General features: G+C 54.1%; 5 protein-coding genes across 5 annotated transcripts; 3 read left to right on the forward strand and 2 right to left on the reverse strand.

Moving 5' to 3' along the window:
- Positions 1-421: 421 nt before the first annotated feature.
- PV07_02149 (uncharacterized protein) lies at positions 422-1927 on the forward strand (the record flags this gene model as incomplete). Its single annotated transcript, XM_016388741.1, has 7 exons — positions 422-677; positions 755-807; positions 866-1091; positions 1147-1332; positions 1404-1424; positions 1479-1630; positions 1688-1927. 7 exons carry the CDS (start codon positions 422-424, stop codon positions 1925-1927), a joined length of 1134 nt encoding a protein of 377 aa, XP_016255669.1.
- Positions 1928-4674: 2747 nt separating this feature from the next.
- On the reverse strand, positions 4675-5819 carry PV07_02150 (adenosine deaminase; the record flags this gene model as incomplete). The annotated part of the gene is made up of 1 exon (XM_016388742.1): positions 4675-5819. One exon carries the CDS (start codon positions 5817-5819, stop codon positions 4725-4727), a length of 1095 nt encoding a protein of 364 aa, XP_016255670.1. The 3' UTR covers positions 4675-4724.
- A 4588-nt stretch (positions 5820-10407) lies between these two features.
- PV07_02151 (uncharacterized protein) lies at positions 10408-12115 on the forward strand (the record flags this gene model as incomplete). Its single annotated transcript, XM_016388743.1, has 3 exons — positions 10408-10999; positions 11059-11487; positions 11547-12115. The coding sequence occupies 3 exons, from the start codon at positions 10408-10410 to the stop codon at positions 12113-12115; spliced, it is 1590 nt and encodes a 529-aa protein (XP_016255671.1).
- A 273-nt stretch (positions 12116-12388) lies between these two features.
- PV07_02152 (uncharacterized protein) lies at positions 12389-14806 on the forward strand. Its single transcript, XM_016388744.1, has one exon. It carries the CDS (start codon positions 12495-12497, stop codon positions 13827-13829), a length of 1335 nt encoding a protein of 444 aa, XP_016255672.1. The 5' UTR covers positions 12389-12494; the 3' UTR covers positions 13830-14806.
- PV07_02153 (uncharacterized protein) lies at positions 13060-16505 on the reverse strand. Its single transcript, XM_016388745.1, has 4 exons — positions 16008-16505; positions 15481-15855; positions 14779-15344; positions 13060-14711 (listed from the first exon to the last, which is right to left on the reverse strand). The coding sequence occupies exons 1-4, from the start codon at positions 16116-16118 to the stop codon at positions 13979-13981; spliced, it is 1785 nt and encodes a 594-aa protein (XP_016255673.1). The 5' UTR covers positions 16119-16505; the 3' UTR covers positions 13060-13978.
- Positions 16506-16836: the final 331 nt, after the last annotated feature.

The following is a 16836-nucleotide window of genomic DNA, read 5'->3' on the forward strand; positions in this document are numbered from 1 at the left end:
ATCTCTCGCTATTGCGTTGTGGAATATGAGACGATTGTTCTTGCATCATGGACAGCCACCACTCTCCAGTGTGAGGATCATGAATATCACACGGCAATTGACTGTCTGTTTCGTCTAAAGCACTGGCGATGCTAGGTCCAGGGAGGAAGCTCCGTTAGCTGCTGTCCAGGTGTAGCGTGGTCATTAAGCAAGAGCTCGGGGAGCTCCGACGCCTTATCTTTGGTAGATTCAGTGGAGCTCGAGACTGAGATATTGACCCCATTGACTCAGTACGCGCATTGACTGAAAGTATCATTAGAGGTGAATTTTGCCCCACGCGAGGGCATAAGAACTACAGCTCATCGTTACATTTCGCGTTCGGTCTCTATATGTACCTGCGGATATTGAAGTCGTTGACCAAGCGACAACTCAGAGTGAACAGATGGCTTCGCTAGAGGATCTCCCTTCCGATCCTAACTACGTTTACTTCAAGTCTGTCGACAGAGTCCAGTGCCGGCCCATACTGACGGGCGAAAACGCCAAACCAACCTTCGAGTCGATCCCGACCATAGACGCTTCCCAGATCTTTTCAGCAGACCTGGAAGCGCGCAAAATCCTTGCAGAAGAGATTGGTCAAGCTGCTAAAGATGTCGGCTTCTTCTACTTGGTCAACCCGCCAGTCTCCCCCGACAAGATGGGTACGTACGGCATCCGGCATCACATGGCCGCAATTTGCGTCGTTCATTGTGGACTGATGGGAGACCCTCCCTTACAGACGCCGCCTTTGATGCACTGGCGAAGTTCTTTGCTCTTCCGCATGATGTGAAGGTAAACGCCCACCGCCTCGGTGCGATAGAGAGCCACGGCTGAAAGTTTTAATGCACAGATGAAATATCATGTCAACAACAGTCCGGCAGCCAAAGGATTTACTCCGGTCAACCCTGCCGATAAGAGAAAGGGGTTTGGGGGAGCCCGCGAAGCGTTTGGCATGGGCAACGACTACACAAATCCTGAGCAGCATGCCATCAAAGTCGCTCCGGCCGGCACGGTTCCTCTGAATCAGTGGCCTGACGATGAGCTTCCAGAGTTCCGTCAAAATGTGTACAGCTACTGTAAGGGCCGCTTTGGCGTCCTATTTGACAACAGGGTGCTAATGCGTGAAATCAGTTACAGAAGTGTACCTGTTTGCAAAGAAACTGGTCCAAATATTTGCGCTGGCGCTGGGACTAGAAGAGACTGCCCTGGACCAATTTTTCGAAGTGCCTTTCACGGACATCACAATCAATCACTACCCGCCGCAGCCTGATGAGACCGAGTACAAGCAGGTGCTCTATCCTCACGCTGACTATGGAGGTGAGTGTCTGTACCCAAGAGTTCCCCAGTCAGGAGACAACAAGGGACCATGGCTGACCCCATTCTCATAGCTTTCACGTTGCTAGCTCAGCGTAAGACCTGGCATTCCTCCGCATAACGTCCAAATACTGACTGAATGGCAATAGGGAAAATAGGAGGCCTCGAGGTCCTGAACGCCAATGCAATCTGGGTCAAAGTCCCCGTCATAGAGCATGCCTTTGTTGTGAATACAGGCAGCTATTTCGAGCTGATTTCCGGCGGTCGGTGGCGCTCAACTATCCATCGCGTCTGCGCAAAGGTGAGCGCCTCATTTCCAGCCGGTGGCAAAAAGGGCATTGAATACTGATTCTCTCAGGGCAACACTGACCGGACCTCTCTTCCTTTCTTCTTTTCACCAAGCCCTACCACCACCATATATCCCATGGTTCCCGCCGAGGATGAAGGGCTCAAAGACCTCCACAGGAACATTGGCAAGGAGCATATCCGGGGCATGATGGCCGACAGACCGACTCACCCATTTGTGAAGAAACTCAAAGCCCTTGGTTTGAGACCGGATGACTATACCTACGAAATGGTGTCGCAGCCTTTAGTTTGAAGCATTTCGCGTGAGCCATGCTTAGCTGCGAGCGTTTGTCGAGTCTGATCACCGCTGGGAGTTTATCTGATGGCTGTCTTCAGGTTTGACACGTACGGTCTAGTAAAGAGTGTAACAAAGTTGAGCCGTGAGAATCCCTGATTGTGTCTCTGTCCACCTACCGAGGCTGAGACTTCATGCCTCGATTTATTCTCTCCTCCATTTATGATAGGCTCTTGGGGTCGAGGCCTGAGGTCGAATGGCTCGGTCGTTTAAATCGAAATATTCTCCTAAACCCAAATAGGTTGCAATGTGCGTCCACGATCCTCATTGGAGTGATTCTGGAGTTTATCGTCCGCTAAGAACAGGCCTGCTTTTGACCACGAGTTGCCCCCAGCTCGCTTAGGTGGCTTGAAGTAAATAATACTCTCCCCTTCCGATTCCCCAGGATTTGCCCCGCCAGCTGGACTGTAGAAGGGCGGCGAAGGCTTTCCACTGTACCTCGTACTGTATCGCTATACCGAGTCTCAAAGTGCGTGGAGGGTAGATATCGCCTCCAATGAAAGTTCAATAGATTGTTCCAGCCGCCTTTGGCTCTTGTCGACCCCGGCAGGAGAAGTCCTCGCGATGGTCGAAGAGAGCACTGGAAACTTGCCTTATCTTGGGCCTTATCGGGGAAGCACGCCCCCCAGCTCAATAGTAGCCCAGAGCCCTGAGTTGACCTGTGTCCTGTGTTTAATTTATCCTCTCGAATCCCAACTGACATAATTTCCTCTTTGAGAACCCCAGTTTCAGACCTCCTTCTTATCCTATAAACCTCCAATTGTCATTACTTCATAATTCTGCACAGGGGGCTGCTGATGCCGCTTTCCACCGAAACGAGCCGCCGTGCAATCCATCCGACAGCCTGCCGCACCTGTCGGCGCCGCGGCCGCAGATGCGACAAGACTTTGCCTACTTGCCAGAGCTGCAAGGACAGGTCCGTTGTATGCGAGGGCTATGTAACCCGCTGGGCCGGGGTCGCAGCCCGCGGCAAGCTCCGTGGGAAGACGATTCCCGTCATTCTCGACGATGACGGCGGCGGCGGCGTCGACGACGACGACGACAATTCCGCCAAACGCGTTCTGTCGAAAGCTCCATCCGCGACCACCACGGTCCTGGCCAAATCACCACCTGTTGGAACTCGAAAACAACGGCGGCAGAACCAGGAAATTTTGAAGAGCCCTCCGGATCCAGTCGCGTTGACCGTTGAGAACATGGTCCCAGGATCTTCCGACGGCTTGGATGCCTTTATCGACTACTGTGAGTCCTTCTTGACTCCTCGATCATGAGCACGTACAAGACTCGTCGTTGCGTTTGAACATTCGATAGAAGAAAGACTTTGTTTCTGTTCTGCGCAACGCCGGCAGGCCTCGGTCAAGCTAATCCCAATATGCATCGAGCAGTTGCTTATGACCTGAGCACGATCCCCTATCTTGGATCGAAACCTGAGCAGAGCCCGTATCTGCTCTACGTATACCCTTTGACCAATCGAGTGCTGCCACTTCGGTATGCCGTGGCAGCATCGGCCGCGGGCCATCTGGCATCCAGATTCCAGAACGAAGCCCTCGAGGCGAGAAGCCGGGAGTGGCAGGTGACTGCCATGAAGCTCATGCGCCAGCGGCTCGAGTCCCGCTCGTTGTCCGCGGACTATGGAACATTACTGAGCATCCTCATGATGGCTCAAATAGACGTATGGAACCCGGTCGGTCGACCTTGAGGCAGACCGTTTTGATGGCTGAATTCCCTTTTTTCCTCAGATGTGTTCCGGCGCCTGTGCCGAGTTCGACACTCACATCCCCGCGGCGAAAGCCCTCGTGGATGAGCATGTGTCGACCCTGCCAGACCGAAGTTACTGTGAACAGCGACTCGCGTGGTGAGAAAGACATCTGCAGACGGAGCAAATTGGGAAGAAGAACCAACAGAGACTGACCGATGACAGGCTCGACATTCTGCGTTCCACCACGTCGGATCGATTTCTCACCTTCACCTCGTCTGAGCTAAAAACGATTCTCAACCGGTACCAGTCCGCCAACGTCCGCGAATGGGGCAATGAAGCCTTCGCGTGCCCCATCGATCTTCTCGAGTACATCGTGGACATCACCATGCTGTACAAAATGCAGCCCCGGGGCCAACTGTTCTCCACGGGCGCCCTCGAGAAGGCCGAGCTTCTCTATCGTCGCGTCAGCGCGTGGGCGCCCCGGCCCGGCTATTCGGAACAAATGTCCCACGTCGTCTGCATGTGGCATGCAGGCATTCAGTTCTACGTGATTCGGCTCTTCCGGTTGCACGAGCGTGGTGACTCGATGTTCGACACGACCGGCCTGGTCGAGAGGGTGTTTCGACAGGCCCAGGCCGTGAGAAAACCAAGCGGCTGGAGTCACGCTTCGCTCTGGCCTCTGTTCCAAGCGGGACTGTGGCTCGAGGGGGAGGAACATGGCGAAAAGCGCCAGTGGTTGATACAGTTCTTGCATACCATGATGCGAACCTCGGGATGTCGGCAACTGGGGGTCGCCGCGGATACGTTGGAAAGAGTGTGGACGAGTGGCGAGTACCATGACTCCATCACGGCTGGAACGTTCACGGGCTCTCTGATTCTAGCTTGACGCGGTCTAGTCGAACAACATTGTATATACATCATCAACTTGAATTTCGGGCGAGAGATGGATGGGACCTCGACGCCCCAAAATCCCTCCCTTTCTCTTCCATCTTCATTTGATTGGCACATACATGCGGAATCCAAGCGGTTGGCCAACATGTCCATCGTGTTCCTTCTGTTTCATTTCGCTTTTGAGTAACTGTGCCATACCTGGTCGATCTCTTCCAAGATGGCAGTCTTCAGCTCGGCCGGCCCCCAGCACATGTCCACCCCATTCTTGACGAGCTGAACCATATCCTCATTGCTAAAGCCACACTTGTGCTTGACCAGCAGCATGTTGCTCAACTGCCAACTATTGTCCATGTACGCGGGATCGTCACTGCCGATCATAAACTTGACGCCGGCCTCGTGCAACAACGAAATCTTGCCAAATGTCGACTCGCTGGTGTAATACCGCAGATACGCGCATGGGCACAACGTCAGGCCCAGGCCACGTTGCTTGATCATCTCGATAAGTTCAGGGTCGTCGGCGGCGCTGGTGCCGTGGTCAATCCGATCTGCCCCAGATCCACCCATGCAGCATACCGCCTCACGAATATGCTCGCCGACGTCCTCCTTAGCACCGTCGTCGCAGTGCGCAGTCAACTTAAAGAAGCCGTCGGCGCGAGCCCTTGACCAGACGTTCTCAAACAGCGACGGCGGCAGCTTGTACGACTCGGAGTCCAAGCCCAGTCCGACTATCATGTCGCGGTAGTCGAGGGCGGCTTCGTAGTGCTCCATGGCCGACTCTGGTGACAAATCGCGGAGAATGCACATGATCCAAGTGGATTTGACGTTCAACACCTTCTCCGCCTTTTCCGAGGCCTGCTTGAATCCCGACATAAAGGTCTCCCAGGAGACTCCCCGGGCCGTGTGGCCCTGCGGATCGAAGAAAACCTCGACATAGCGCACGTTCATGGCCGCAGCCCTCTCAAAGTAATTCATCGCCAGCTCGAAGTAGTCTTCCGTGGTCAGGAGCACCTTGAAGCCGTCGTAGTACGCCTCGAAGAAGGTGAAGGTGTCGACTTCGGATTTCAGGTGCTCGATGCTTTCGTACGTCTGACCGGTGCGAGGACTCTTCAACTGGAGCTTGTTGCGCTGTGCGAATTTCCATCGCAGCTCCGGCACCAGCGTGCCCTCGATGTGCAAATGCAATTCGACCTTGGGCAGTGCCTGTATGAAAGGGTAATCCTCGCCGGCGAGGAGCTCGTCGCGGAGAGCTCTCCGCTCCGCCATCGGGGTGATTCCTTGGTCAGATACCATCACGACTGCGGCCTTCCTGGTGGAAGAGTGCTCGGGAGGTCAGAGAAAGATGATCGTGTATACCGGATCGATCAGGAACCCTCGTCCAAAGAGCAACTTTACTTGACGGGCAGGGTTTTGTATAAGCTGCGTCCGTTGCAGGGATGAGACAGTCGGTGGATCCCGCCTGTCGAACAGTGCACCTGGAGGTTGTCCACCGGTGCCTGAAATAGTGTCCAAACGAAGTAAAGACCTTGGGCCTCGAAAATGCTTCCCGAGATAGCGACCACCCGCAAGTTAGGGATTTCGATGCTTCCAGGTCACTAGACCCGCGGACCACGGTCTTGTGCGCGCACTTTTCCAATCTTACTTCGACTCTGCGCGAAAGCCTTGGCCCATCAAGACCCAAGAGACTTGATTCTAATCAATCTGTCGTCGCCAGGGTTCCGCGCTGGCAGTGTCGCTTGTAACATAACCTCTTGGAGAAAAAGTGGGTGGCCAACCGGTAGCCCGATTTCGACGCAGATAGGAACCTATCATGGCATAGTCGCCAAGGGAGGAGCTTCATGATAAGTCCTAGACACTAGAGGGCCTTCTGCTCTCTATTAGTCTTTCTATCCATATCTCGAGAGAGGTCCAGATGGGTCGCTGTATACTCTTTTCCCGGCGATGGCCGATTGCGAACAGCGTTATCGTCGTTGGCAGTATATGCCCAGGCCTCGTTGACCCGGTACATAAGGACATGGATGTCTATCATCGTCCGGGACGGCTGGGGGGTTATGGAGTGCTACAGCTTCTTCACTCTCGGTTGATTTATTCCTTCCTGGCTTGAGTCGAGTCGAAGTGGTTGTTGAAGTTGTATTCGACCTTCCGTGATCCTTCCTGATACAACCCGTCATGGATGAAGACAAATCCAAAGGAGACGCCGCGGTGCAGGAGATTCCAGCCACGACTAAAGAGACTCCCACCGCGTCTCTCGAGAGCGGGATTCTCGAGCCTCAAGAGCCGCACCTCGGCCATGGCGAGCTTGAGGTCATCAAGATTCGAGACGGGAATCCCGTCCTGCGCAAACTGCGCGAAGCCGAGCTCTGGCTGGATCATAAGCTCAAGATCGAGGGCATGGGCGCTGAAAGGATCCCAGAGAGTCAGCGACGCCCTCCCCATGTGGCCAACGTGCGTTCATCTATCCCCCCCCCCCATCCCCCCCCGGCGGATTCTCCATGTTAACGCGGTTGGCAGATGATGGTCTTCTGGTTCTCGTTGCTCATGTCGCCCGGATACATCAGTCTGGGCATGTTGGGACCGATCTTTGGACTGTCGGTCAGCAAATCCATTGGCCTGACTGTGGTATCGACGGCCACCGGGTCCATTGTCCCCGCCTTCACAGCCACCTTGTGCCCAGCTTTGGGCCTCCGACAAATCGCAGCCTCACGGTTTGCCTTTGGCATCTGGGGATCCAAGTTCTGTGGCTTCTTGAACATTGTCGTCAACATCGGCTTCGGCACCATCAATTGCATTGTGGCAGGCCAGCTCCTGAGAGCCGTGAGCGACGATTCCATCAGCGACGTTGCGGGAATCGTCATCGTGCTGGCCGCCTCGTACCTGATCTCCTTCTTCGGCTTCCGCATCATCCATCAGTACGAGTCGGTGGCGTGGGTCTTGATCTTTGTCCTCCTCTGCTGCAACTACGGCCTGTCGGCTCGGTTCTACTCGCCCACGCCGGGTCTGTCGTATGTGTCCGGACTCGACGAGACCGGATCGGCACTGTCGTACTTTGCCATCCTCTTTGGCGCCTCCGCGGCCTGGTGCTCCATGTCTGGCGACTATTACATCCACTATCCGACCAACACCAATAAGTGGATGCTCTTCACTCTGACCTGGATCGGGCTGGCGCTTCCCACCATGTTCGTCAGCATTCTGGGTAATCTCCTCGGTGGCACCGTCAACAGCAACGAGGACATGGCAGACCTATACGAGTCCGGTGGCTTTGGAGCGCTCATAGTTGGGACTATGCGCCCGTCGGGCTTCGCAAAGTTCGTTGGTGTGATGTACACGTTGTCGTTCAGTGAGTTTCGCGCCAGTCGATGCCTTCTCCCTCTCCTTTTACGATGGATGTAGGTCCCCGCTAACACTTTGGCTGTTTCCAGTTGGCAACGAAGTCGCCATTCTCTATTCTTCCTCATTATCGATCCAGCTCTGGGGCCGACATTTCATGGCTGTCCCCCGCTTCATCTGGAACACCCTTCTCGCCGCGATCAGCCTTGGGCTCGCCTGGGGTGGAAGACACGACCTCGAATCCATCATCAGCAACGCGCTGAGTTTGATTGGGTATTGGACCATCTGTTTCGGACTCATCCTGGCCATCGAGACCTTTTATTTTCGCCCGAAAATCGGATACGATGTCGAAGGTTGGCAGGACAAGGACCGCATGCCTTTGGGCCTTGCAGGGTGTACCACACTGGCTGCTGGTATCGGGGTTGCTTTCGTCGGCATGGCTCAAACTTGGGTACGTTTCCCCAGACCGTTCTCAGTGGTTCTCCAGGTCTCTTGTCCCACTGGCTTATTGTTCCGCAAACATTTGCGGAACACTCCCATCTGCACCAGAGACTGACAGTATGCTGATTTTCCCCTTTCACAGTACATTGGTCCCGCTGCCAAACCGATCGGTGCATATGGTGGAGATGTGGGCAACTACATTGTCTTGGTGTGTGTGGGAATCCTCTATCCGATTCTTCGAAAGTTGGAGCTCAAGTACATTGGCCGTTGATCCACCATTTGGGGGTGTTTCATGTCTGGTCAATCCATATATTTGTATGTATTCTTTCGAATCTTTGGGTTGTATAGATTGTTCGAAGTGAGTGCCCGGCTACATGTGTCTAATCCATATACTTACCTGATTGATCTTGACGGCCGAAGTGGCCATTGTTCGTTTGATCTCATCTGCTGAACACCACTTCGCACCATATTACATGGGCTTCCTAGATTAACAGAGAGTCGTATCATTTTCTGAGGGCTGAGCAAGTCGGGTCCTTTCCACTGGCGGAGATAGCATCGACATGGATTTTACGTCAGGAACATGACCGACCCAGGTGAGATGTCACATACAGCGTATCGAACTTCGGAACCCTTAGTCATGAGCCCCGTCGTGTTGATGCCTTCGTAGACTTCGAATCAAGAAGGTTGCAGCTTTATTGCATAACCCATGCTTATCCAGCATTCTGAGGGTCTCAGCCTGCAACCGAAACCGTTCCAACAAGCAACAAATCCCATAAGAATCACTTCCTCTGGTATGAATATCTTCAATGGTAAGGAGCGCCCGGGTGCAGGACATTACCAGCAAGCCTCGTGTATCCTTTGTCAACACCAGCTCTGGGACGACATGTCAAAGTGCACCGAACGAAGTGAGCAACCAGTTGTTCGTGGTCAAAATCCGAGGCACGGTCAGCATAGGAGCAGATAACTGTATCCTTGTCAAGGTGAGCTTTCTTCTTGCGCCGTCCCCAGCTGCCACCGATACGGTAATGGCCGTTTTCTACGGCCGTATTCGCACTGCATGTGGATCAAGGCATGATGTGATCGTCTAGAGACACAAGGATCTCGCAGAAGCAGACCAAATCTGGAACACTGCCACGAGTATGAATGGGGATCGAAGTCGGTGGCCCGGTCAATGTGCCTCGCGCTCGCACAGATCCCAGATACTTATTCAAGTTAGCGCCACAGTCTTACGAAAGGGTCGTGAGGATCATCAACAAGGCGATCGATCTAATCGAGCAGATCGCTTGGAGACATGTCGAAGGTTGAACATTGACACTTGATGAAGACAATCCAGGTATGTCGGATTTCCACAGTCCCAGTATCCTTGCTCTTTCTCCTTTTTAAGGATAGATCAACTTCTCGACAAAGATATTGCAAGCCATGCCGAGAACCACAAGACGTGGTTGAATTGAGCAGACAGACACAAGCTCGTACTTGAACACATGGTAGAATGCACTCCTTGTCGTCACCAGGGGGAACATGGTTGCGGAACATGACCGCCTCCGCTGAATAATGAAGATATTCCTGTCCAGGCCCCCAGGATGCCGGGGGCTCGCAAGGCTCCGACCCTCCGCAAGCTGCAAAGATATCTCCGGATCAAGTCCCCAGTTCCACCCAGACGCAATCGAAAGCTTCCCTATGCGACAGTGTTGTGCGAGCACGGGGTTGCACGGCCTCGTTCGCCGGCCGATGGGCCAACAAATTCAAGGTCTGACGGACATGCTGTGCTGGATGTTTGAGCAGATGTCCCAATATGTACTTGGTCACACACGTCGAGGACATCTTCTGCCTTGGTCCCCACTCAGAGGCATCTCCACAGTTGCCAAAGGTAGAACTATCTGCACAGTCCGAGTGATCAGACCCTGCAACAAGCGAGCAGTCCGAATCCCCAATGCAAGATACGATGCGCCGCCACGATAGCTCGGAAACAAGCCCCACGACTTCCGCAAGCTCATGTATAAAGGACGCGTCTGCCCTGCGGCATGATGAAATCTTGGGAGGATAGCCAGTGCCTTCCTCCTTTCCAAAACTTGGATTTGTTGGAGGGATGGCTGCCGAAAACGCCCACCGAGGACCTCAGTGTTTGTCGGGGGATCTGGAAGCTCGAGATCGAGACGCTCCACCGGCTCCTCTTGAAAAAGAGATCACCATCGGCGACGGCATTTCACGTCAAAGCAGCAGACCCATTGCAGAAACCCTTTCTCTGCCGCACGAGATCCTCTTCGTGGGAATCATATGCACCGCACAGATGACCACACAAGTCGGCTTGGGCCAAACACTCATCATCATCCATGACATAGGACGGAGCTTCAACCTCACCAACCCAAGCGAATTAACATGGCTGATTGCCGGATACAGCCTGACGGTTGGGACGTTCATTCTCGTCAGCGGAAGATTGGGAGACATGTTTGGGTACAAACGAATGCTGATTGTTGGGTATATCTGGTTCTCGATCTGGTCAATGATCGCTGGGCTGGCGGTCTATTCGAATCATGTACTATTCATTTTTGCTCGGGTCTTCCAAGGAATCGGCCCTGCCATCCTCCTCCCGAATGGGGTGGCTCTCCTGGGTGCAAGTTATGCGAATGGGAGTCCAAGGAAGGACATGGCTTTTGCGCTCTTTGGTGCCTGTGCTCCCGGTTAGTGAGCAGCCACCGAATCATCGGCTTTGTTCGCTGTGCTAATCTGTCATCGTTAGGTGGCTCGATCATCGGCTGTGCCATTGCAGGGGTCTTCGCTCTGACGTGGTGGCCCTGGACATTCTTCTCCTTCGCCATTGCCCTTGCCATCCTTGCAGTAGTCTCCTATTTTGTCATTCCGAGCCCGCCGCAAAGAACCGAGTTTGCCAATTACTCCCTCCGGAACAAGCTCGAGCTCCTTGATCTGCCTGGTGCCGCAGTGGGCATCACGGCTTTGGTCCTGTTCAATTTCGCATGGAATCAGGCACCAACGGTGGGTTGGCAGAAAGCATACGTCTACGTGACGATGCTCATCGGAATCCTGCTGGTGCCTTTGTTCTTCTACATTGAGCTCCGGGTCGCCAAAGCCCCGCTTGTTCCTTTCGACGCACTGACGGTGGATGTTGGATTTGTGCTTTCTTGCATTGTCTGTGGCTGGGCTTCATTTGGTACGGACCGGTTCCAGAAGCCCGAGTGTGTCTGCAAAACTAATCAATGGAAAATCTAGGGATATGGTTTTTCTACCTGGTCAATTTCCTAGAGATCTTGCGAGGCGCCTCACCTTTGCTTACCGTCGCATATATGAGCCCCGTGGCCGTTTCCGGCGCTTGTGCCTCTGTCGTCACGGGGATCCTCTTGTCCAAACTTCGGCCCGCCATGGTCATGACGATCGCGCTCACCTGGTTCACGGTCGGGCACATCCTGGTCGCCACCACGCCTGTCCACCAAACGTACTGGGCGGAGACTTTTGTCGGGCTGGTCGTCATCCCCTGGGGGATGGACATGTCATTCCCTGCAGCAACGATCATTCTCTCAAACGCGGTGCGGAAGGAACACCAAGGTATCGCCGCCAGCCTCGTCACCACAATCGTCAACTACAGCATATCGCTGGGACTGGGCTTCGCAGGGACTGTGGAAGTGCATGTCAACCGCGGTGGACGCACGCCACACGACACTTTGCTGGGATACCGCGGGGCATGGTACCTTGGAATTGGTTTCGCTGGGCTTGGATTGTGTATAAGCATTGTGTTTCTGCTAAGAGACTACTTGAAGGTCAAAGGGAGGAAGAGCGGTTGAACACCCGACTGAGGAATCAAAAGCTTCTGAGAAGCTGCCGAGTTGTGTATCAGCCATTTGGTGTCTAGATAGAGCCTGTTGAGACTCGCAGCTCATCATCATGCTGGAGTGAATAATAGACTGAGAGAGCTCGGTTGCTCAACATCCTGGAACGGGCTGGTCTGCACCTGTAGTCTACAGTACATCTTTTACGGCGGATCACACCCCGGTGACCCGCACTATGTATCTCCGCACATGCGATCTCAAGACTCCCTCACACATAGTGCTTTGCATCATTGCCCAACCGCCGCCCCAATGCGCATGGTCCAAGTCTCGGAGCAGGACCGTTCCCAGTGATGGACCGCAAAGGCCGCTGGTCTCGCTCGTCCTCCTCGTCACCATGTCCTTGACCTTCACGCAAGGGTTCCTGCTGGGCCAGCTGTCCGTGGTCGTCTTTCTGGGGTGCTTCATCAAGTTCTTCATCTTCGGCGAGGCGCCCTCGCCGGCGCGCTCGCGGACCTCGTCCTACTCCTCCTCTCGTCGACAGGCCCCGAAACACGTCCGGACCACGTCCCTCCACGGCCTCGCGTCCTCCCGGACCCCCGCGCCGTCGCAGTCGTTGCGGACCAAGGCCAGCGCCACCAACATCCTGCGCCCCGTGCCGACAAACGCGACCGACATCGCCTCCATCCTGCGCAAGACGTACTACCAGATCCCCAGCCGCGGTCTCGGCCACGGCGGGGCCCACGGGCATGGCAAGCACCATCATCACTCCACGCACCAGCCGGAGAGTCTGGACTGGTTCAACGTCCTGCTTGCGCAGACAATAGCACAGTACCGCCAGACAGTCTACAATTTGCGAGACGGCTCAGGGAGCTCCTCGGCCATCCTTGCGAGTCTTGAAGCGACCATCAATGACCCTGAAAAGAGGCCGTCGTATATAGACAAGATCAAGATCACCGAAGTTTCCATGGGCGAAGAGTTTCCCATTTTCAGCAATGTTCGAGTCATCGCCGTCGATGACGATCTGTCAAGTGCCACTGGTGGAAGGCTACAAGCTTTGATGGATGTCGACCTATCAGACGACAACCTGACTCTAGCTATCGAGACCGCACTCATCCTCAACTACCCCAAACCCTTTTCTGCCGTGCTGCCAGTCGCCCTTGCGGTTTCGGTCGTAAGATTCTCTGGCACTCTCTCCATAAGTTTTGTCCCTGTCACAGAGGACGACCCATCCAGCGAAAACAAGAATGCCTCCTCGGGTAAGCCCAAGACCAATCTCGCATTTTCCTTCCTCCCCGATTATCGACTCGACATTTCTGTTCGAAGCTTGATTGGATCCCGCACTCGCCTGCAGGACGTACCAAAGATTGCTCAACTAGTGGAAGCTAGAGCACAAGCGTGGTTTGAGGAGAGGGTCGTCGAGCCAAGAGTTCAAGTGGTTCCTCTGCCCGGCCTGTGGCCACGGATGGGTAAGACAAGGGTGAGGGAAGGCCAGGATGACGAGCGACCTCCTACTCAAGACGACCGGCGATCCTCTTCATTCGTGGATCATCGCAAAGAGCCAAAGCCAGAGGACCATTTTCCCTCTCAAGAAGAAACTGAGAGAATCTTTGAGGGACTTAGATGGCGGGCTGGTCATCATCGTGCCGACAGTCAGGTCATCGAACATGAAGATGATGCCCAAACTCCTCAACCCTTGCGAGTCATGCCTGGAGCTCTTCCGGCTTCATGAGGAAGACTCGACCAGGGTTCTGGGACAGCATAGGAGTTTGTACCTGGTCAGAGCCAAGGAAGTAAGTGGGTCGCCATTCTCTTGAGTGCATTGTGCTCCTCAGTGCAAGCCACAATAAGGGCAGAGTATCACTCCCTCTGTGTACTCTCTCAAGTGGGCTCTATTGTGCTCGGTGGGAACATCTCGTCCCATAGCCATTGGAGCGGCTCACTGCAAACCGGCTTCCACCACAAGAACCTCGAGCAAATCAGTTCCAGTATTGACGAGTCTTGAATCTGTAAGAGTAAGATCTGCTGTAGCAGCTGCTCAATATACCAGCATCGTTGGGGTGTGAAGTTTGATGCAATTGCTCCCAACGTCAGAGACCAAAGTAAGACTTGACCGTGCAAGTCCCAACAGCCGAGAAGGTCGCAGGCCTCGAGAGTCTGTTGCAGCGCCAGAGCAAGCCTGGGCTTCACTCTTTGCGGAGGAGGTAGAGGGAAGATGACCATGTCGCTGAAAACCAGTGCCCCTAACCGGACGGCTTGATGGACACACAGTTCGGCGTTCGACAAATCCAACGGACACGGTATTTGAGATAGGAGTCGGTGCTGGGCGCAGTTCCGGGCTTCTGAAAGCTCCACGAGTTCTGGGGCAGTGGAACCACCACGTACATGGTGGTCTAGGGCTACGGTGATCTCGGAGTATGCGTCCAACGCCTCGAGCAACTGCTGACCGGCAGGACTTTGACGGAGGTAGCGAAACCCTGCGCCAAGTTTGGAATCCAAGTCAATGGCCACATGGTCGAGCAAATGCTTTCCTGTAGAGACGAGTGACTTGATGGGATGGCGCCACGGGAAGTTTGGTCTGCATACGTATTTTGAAGCAAAGTACAGATCGCACCTGTCGTTGTCATTCAGAATCACCATTCACCGTATGGTGGGAGGGAATAGATAGCAACCAGACTTACAATTGCATTGTATCGGCCATTCCGTACATCTCAAGGCCTTCAAGCCCTCCTTTCTGACTAACCAACAGTAAAATCCCCTGGATATGCTTTTCATCATTGACCATGGCGCCGTAGACATGGAGGTTGTTGACCTTGGCCATGGGAGATGTAGGATGGACTTTCGGGTACGGTGTTTCGTCCCTGGTGTTATGAATACTCATGATCGTCACGGCCATGATCAGCGCATCGGTGGGTGCTGTCGTGGTAGCTCCGATTCCACTTCCGTTTTCTCTCGAGGTATTGTAGTCTCGTTGTTTTCGCTTGGGGAGAGAGAGACTGAGCGACTGTAATTGCTCATTTACGAGCTTTATCGTTTCAACCTTGTGCGACAGTCGTAGGAGGGGAGCCGAGTCGTTGATCTCCCGCCCGTTGTATGCACAGAGGATGTGGTATGACGCCGCGTAGACAAAGGCGTGAAATGCGACGGGATGCTCCATGCCGCACTTCAACCAGGCAGATTTGACGGGGTTCATGTTGGAAAGAGAACGTTTGACGGGGACGGTGTTGGGCCAGGAGTAGGACAGGGCCTGTTGCCACAGGACGGCCACGCCGTTTTTGTCAGTAATTGATTCGATTGGCACATCTTACGGGAAAATAAGGGGTGTTTCCGGTCCTTCAATGACAACCCCGAGCCGGTGATTCTGGGGAGAGAGTAGTACGTACGTGGTCGAGAACTTGATGGACGAAAAGGGGCACGCCCTGCACAGGGAAGGCGTCAAAGGGATCGATTCGACCTTCGCCGAGGACGGATTGAAGGCCGCGGGCGCTGCTGAGGTGGGGGATGATGTCCTTGTGGTCATCACCCACGGGAGGCGTACAGGACGGTTTGCGCGGGGACTGCCCTTCTCCGTCACCGTTCTCCCCGAGCTCTTCTTCATCCACGCCATCGCAATCACCATCTTCTCCTTCCCTCGCCTCCCGTGCAGGGCCTTCGCGAGGTTCCAGTTTTGATCTCTCGGCAGTGCCGCCGTCTTGTCCCTTCTTGAGAGCCTCAAGGCGCTTGACTCTCAGCGCTCGATGGTAGTTTTTAGTGATATGCTAGAACTTGACAGTCAGAAAGGCTACTCTTCAAGAACCCAAGCCACCAGTCGTCGAAATGAAGGAGCCGAGACGTGGAACGAGGTCTCTTGCCAAAAATCCCCGGGTCCCATATGGGCGCCCTCGGATTTCTGAGCGAGACAGTAACTTACCGCTCGCACTTCACTGGGACCGCCACGTCGCCTCTTTTGGCCCTTGACTGGTTCGACGGGTTTCGAGTACTCGACAAACATGAACCGACTCGTGGGGGCGTTACACGCCATTTTGGAACGAGATTGCTCATCTAACACCTCCCACCGATAAAAATTGCCTTGCGATCGAACGTCGAGTGTAAGCGGAGTATTGTATGGTGGTTGTTAGAGCATCCAAAAGCGGGGGCGGACCCGACAACCACCTGAGGACTCGCCAGGTATGTCGAGGAATTTGTCCGTGTCGGTGGCGCAGACAAAAATGACGCCGATAATGTCTCTTAATGACTGCCTATTAATATACAGAGGCGTCCGAGAAGGTCATTAGGGATTACAGAAGGGAATAAAAAGAAGATTAAACGGTGAAGCGATCAATGAACGATGTGTCAGCAGCAGCATGGGGGAAAACAAGTCCGCCATCGTGGATGAATGGAGCATTTAAGGAACAAGACTGGGGCTTGGGTGGCTTGGGAACCTCGAGGCAAGGGGCGGGAACTGCGAGTGACAAGTGGGCTTCGTGTAGGTAGGTTTTGCTGGGTGCAGATGGGCTGAGGTTGCATGTGTTGTGTGTGTGTGTTGTGGCCGAAACAAACGAAGACGACAGACGCCGCCAGGCCGTCTTGGTGTGCAGGCCAAAAGGCGGTAGGCTTGCAGTGACAAGCGTTTGCATGCCGAGGCCGCCAACTAATTAACAGTCAGAGCGTAGGAGACGCCTACCCTAGGCACTCCGTAAGAGTTAAGGCAGGGCCGTCGTTAGCCTCAGTAGCCTAAGTGTCTATTCGTAGGCGTAGGC

This window comes from Cladophialophora immunda, assembly GCF_000835495.1.
Source record: "Cladophialophora immunda strain CBS 83496 unplaced genomic scaffold supercont1.1, whole genome shotgun sequence".
NCBI lineage: Eukaryota > Fungi > Ascomycota > Eurotiomycetes > Chaetothyriales > Herpotrichiellaceae > Cladophialophora > Cladophialophora immunda.